Raw genomic sequence first — 4,257 nt, 5'->3', positions numbered from 1 at the left:
TTTTACCCTATATATAGGGTAATGCATGTCAATATATAATACGTTATATATGCAATATGTACAGCTTGAACAGCATGGTTACTTGGGTGGTTATGAAAAATCCTGAAGGCGATCTTCAAATGTGACCTAGAGAAGAGTAGAGGCGATACTAAAAAATCCTGGAGATGATCCTAAAGTTGTGTAGAAAAGTAGGGATGTGGATAGTAGCAATCTGTCATTCTGACATTGTTCCAAAATAAATAATCATTGTTATTCTAATCAATAATCAAAGAAGTTGTGACATTTGTATTGCCATTTCAAACTACAGTTTTGTAACGGGACATGGTTGTCTATTCTCTGTGCTAGAAGCTTTGCCAAATCAGCCGTAAGCGGCCCGACAGTATTCCATGGTTTAGACAAATGAGTTCTCGAAGGGAGTATATTCTGCTTAAAAATTTTAATTGTTTTATTAATTTGAAAAAAAATATAAATCACAAAACATGTTATCATTTATGAATTTTCAAAATCTTAACACATCTTTTCACCAAATAAAATTTCCATGCTTTATCTATCTATGGGAATGACAAATAATAATACAAAATAAATTGGCAGTACGACAGTTATCCTTTCAAATAGTACACCAGTCAAGGTCTTCCGGAAAAATTCCGAAACATCACGCCACGCTCTTCGGCGTACCTAACAAATTCCGATCCCTCGGCGATTGCACATTTCAGCAAAGCCTTTACATCGCATTCGGCGTAATGCGAGATTTTAGGCGGTTCACCCAGCAATCTCTCGTGTATATCACAGAGACGGAATCTTTTCTTGATAGTTGGCTGCCCGTTTGATATCGGTGGTGTATCAGCACTGGGTCCGTCTTTTGATGTTTCTTCATCGGGGAAGAGTTGTCGTTTGGACCGTGGCGGGCTTGTCCGTTGACGAGGCGTTCGGTGCGGTTTATCCTGCGACGGAGTAACGTCCAAATACGATCGCAAGGCTCTTTTGTAATTTTCCGTAATTTTACTCCTTTGAGGAGTGGTTTCGTTCAGTTTTTGCATCTGCGACAGCGTACTCGGACTGCCTTCGAGCTCCTCCATGGCCGTCAGGGCGCTCAACTCAAGATCAGCCAGTTCATTATCCGCATTTTCTTGAGCATCTTTTTCTTTCTGCTCTCTCGCTTGCTCCAAGGCTTGAAATAGAGGCAACGAATCGACGCAGTACGTATCGTCGGGCAACTGTGCATTCAATGCTTCTAGTTCCTTTTTCAGAATAATGAAATCGAATCGGTTGCCATTGTGTGCTACCAGGCATGTCGGAGATTGAAGGCGCCGCAAAAAGTGGACTATCAGCTGAGCTACAATCAATGTTTGAAATATAAAAATTCAATCCATTCAGAAACTTTGAATAATATACCTGTGTTCTCGTCAAATTTGCTCTCGTTCTCCAGCAAATCATTATACAGTCCTGTACTTTCTGATGCTTTTGGATGAATCATTCGCTGCGGGTTGAGGCAAAACGTTTGCTTATGAAGTACCCGCGGTAGCTCACCTCGTTTCGTATCCAGCAAGTGTTTTCGGGAACATGCTATCAGCGAAATCTCAGTTATTTTGGGCGTCTTCAGTCCTATCAGGTCCGTAGTTTCCAAATCGAGGAACACGAACGATCCCAGCTGGTTTGCCATCCCGCCGAAAGACGTCTGACTAGCTGTTTTGCTTTATTAACGACACTTTACACCGAAGTGCATTTGTACGACCGAGTACTTTGATGTTGGTGTGCTTACGGAGTGCAGTGCACTGCATTACTGCAGCCGTAAGCAGCGAATAGATCGCCTTTGATATATTCTTTGTTTTATCAGCGCTGAATTTACTAAACTCGATTGAAGGTAACACAGCACTTGAACATTCGCTCGTATGAGTGATAATAAACATTCGATAACAAAATAAGCAAAAATGAACGACGATGCGTATGCGCGTGTGACAATGAATGACGTTTGGCTTAAAATTTTTAAATTTGAAAATGTAAACAAATAAATATGCATTCTAGAGTTTTCTGGAAATAGGGCGAGGGGCGAATCATCAATGAAAATATGACAGGAGGTGGCGTCCTTATGTGCATATTAATATCATTATCAACTCATCATTGTTGTCATTTCATAAAATGGATCATTGGTTTCTTTAGGGTTTATTCAAATATCACGTAACGCAAAATTTGTTAATTAAACCCCCTAGCTCCCCCACGTAACAAAATTTGTTTAATGTTGTATGTAAAATTTTGATATTTTGTATGAAGCCCTCCCTCCTTCCTCTGCGTTACGTTTTTGTTCATGCAGTTGAAAATCAGGATTTTTGACAAGCGAATAACGGATTTTTCTCCCAAGCCGTACGTCGGGCAATGTGCCAGCGAGACTGCACTGGGAAAAAATCTTCATTCCTTCTATAGGGAACTGCATGAAATTCTCTCCTTCTCTTTCACTCTAACAGAAATCTTGTAAACAACAAGGCCACGAAACTTCAAAATCCCATACAAAATCAAAACAGTGCGGTGCCCTATAGAGGTTGCTGATGATTGAAATCTGTCTCTTTCTGGCTCACATATGTTTTCATCAGGAAACTGTTTCCTGATGAAAACATATGTGAGCCAGAAAGAGACCGATTTCCAACCTCTATGTGTCCGGCAGAGCGCTAATGATTAATCATAAATTTAATCATGATTAATGATTAAGATTAATCAAAATCATTAATCATAATCATAAAAAATGTCGTTTAATCATTAATCATTAATCTAAATCACACCGATTTCACAATTTAATCATTAATCAGTAATCATAAGAAAAAAAATAAATCAATCATTAATCATTCAGCACTATATTGCGGATTTTTAGAAAAATTTCCACTCTGCGGTAGCCGCCGAGTTCTACCGCAGCTGTCAAAGTCCTACCGCAGGCTTGAAAATCATCCTATCATTGATACTGAAGGCCAAATCAAAGCATGCTTGCAAGGTGAATTGAACTGAAAACCAACAACAAACAATGATCATCGACGTCGTATCCAAGGCTATCCAAGGCATCGCTAGGGCTCGCTAAGGTAGATCGATGATACCTCAATGAAAATCAGTGGTCTGACAGCTGCGGTAGCTTTTCGTTTCACCGTAAAACGGAAAGTTTTCTCTAAATTAGCAATAAGTGATTCGCCATATAAAATATATGATCCAATTTGAATTGGTTCAAATGCTGTTCTAAATAATACAATTTATGATTCATTTCTCAAAAATCTCCCAGACAGAGTTAATTTTTACTTTTGGAACTTCAAAAATATTTTAAACGACAAATATATTTTAATCATTACCAGTTTTTTGTGATTGATTAATCATGTTTTTTAATCAATCAGCCATTTTTAATCATTAATCATAATCAATAATCACAGTTGAAATTATTTTAATCATCAATCATAATCATTAATCATCCCAAAAATCAAATTAATCATGATTCATAATCAATAATCACCGAAATTGGAATTTAAATCACCAATGATTAATCATGATTAAAATTTTTGTTAATCATGAACGCGCTGGTGTCCGGGACATGGATTTTTGCAATGGGGGTAAACAAATGTTTTCCATTAGTGCGACTCATACTTTTGATAAGGCACCATACAGCAGCGACTCATACAATTTGGAGCACATACTATTCATGCGCTAATTTGCCTGCGTAATCGGGTATTGATTGCATATACTTTGGATGTGGTTTTGCACATGGATATTTGCCATTAAGTATGAGGCAATTTTCCTGAGTGTGGCAGCAAGCAATCCCATTTGGTTCGGTGAAGCTTGGTCGTTCATTCCATAAGGGAAGATTCGAATATTACGTCCGTCATTTTTTTGTGATCTGTACACTCAGCGAAAAAACTAGCGAAATTCATCGAAATACCTTATGAAAATTTGCTATAACTAATATAAATTGATCGTGCTCTTGATCGTGCTTGCTATGACAAATTTCATAAGATATACTTATGAAAAGAACAAAAAAATCTGAAAATGATGCAGACTGGATTCGATCCATGAACGTCGGGATCACCGAGCCCGTGTTTTATCCATAAGGCCACCGACGCTTGAGAATTCCATGAATGCTAAACATGAATAAAAGCCAAGCTGTGAGACGATTTTACGTCATAGAGTGACCTTATGAAATTCATCCGAATCATTATGAATTATTTAAAGGTAGTTTCATAAGTTGGGCCTTATGGAAATCTTAAGGTTATTTGGCTGAGTGTAGACTCTCCT

General features: G+C 38.0%; 1 protein-coding gene across 1 annotated transcript; it reads right to left on the bottom strand.

Moving 5' to 3' along the window:
- Positions 1 to 421: 421 nt before the first annotated feature.
- LOC109622166 (three-prime repair exonuclease 1) lies at positions 422 to 1,972 on the bottom strand. Its single transcript, XM_020076387.3, has 2 exons — positions 1,393 to 1,972; positions 422 to 1,333 (listed from the first exon to the last, which is right to left on the bottom strand). The coding sequence occupies exons 1-2, from the start codon at positions 1,658 to 1,660 to the stop codon at positions 624 to 626; spliced, it is 978 nt and encodes a 325-aa protein (XP_019931946.3). The 5' UTR covers positions 1,661 to 1,972; the 3' UTR covers positions 422 to 623.
- Positions 1,973 to 4,257: the final 2,285 nt, after the last annotated feature.

The sequence above is a fragment of the Aedes albopictus genome, chromosome 2, assembly GCF_035046485.1.
Source record: "Aedes albopictus strain Foshan chromosome 2, AalbF5, whole genome shotgun sequence".
Taxonomy (NCBI): Eukaryota; Metazoa; Arthropoda; class Insecta; order Diptera; family Culicidae; genus Aedes; species Aedes albopictus.
The sequence above is the reverse complement of the archived record's forward strand: the minus strand, read 5'-3'. Positions and strand labels throughout refer to the sequence as shown.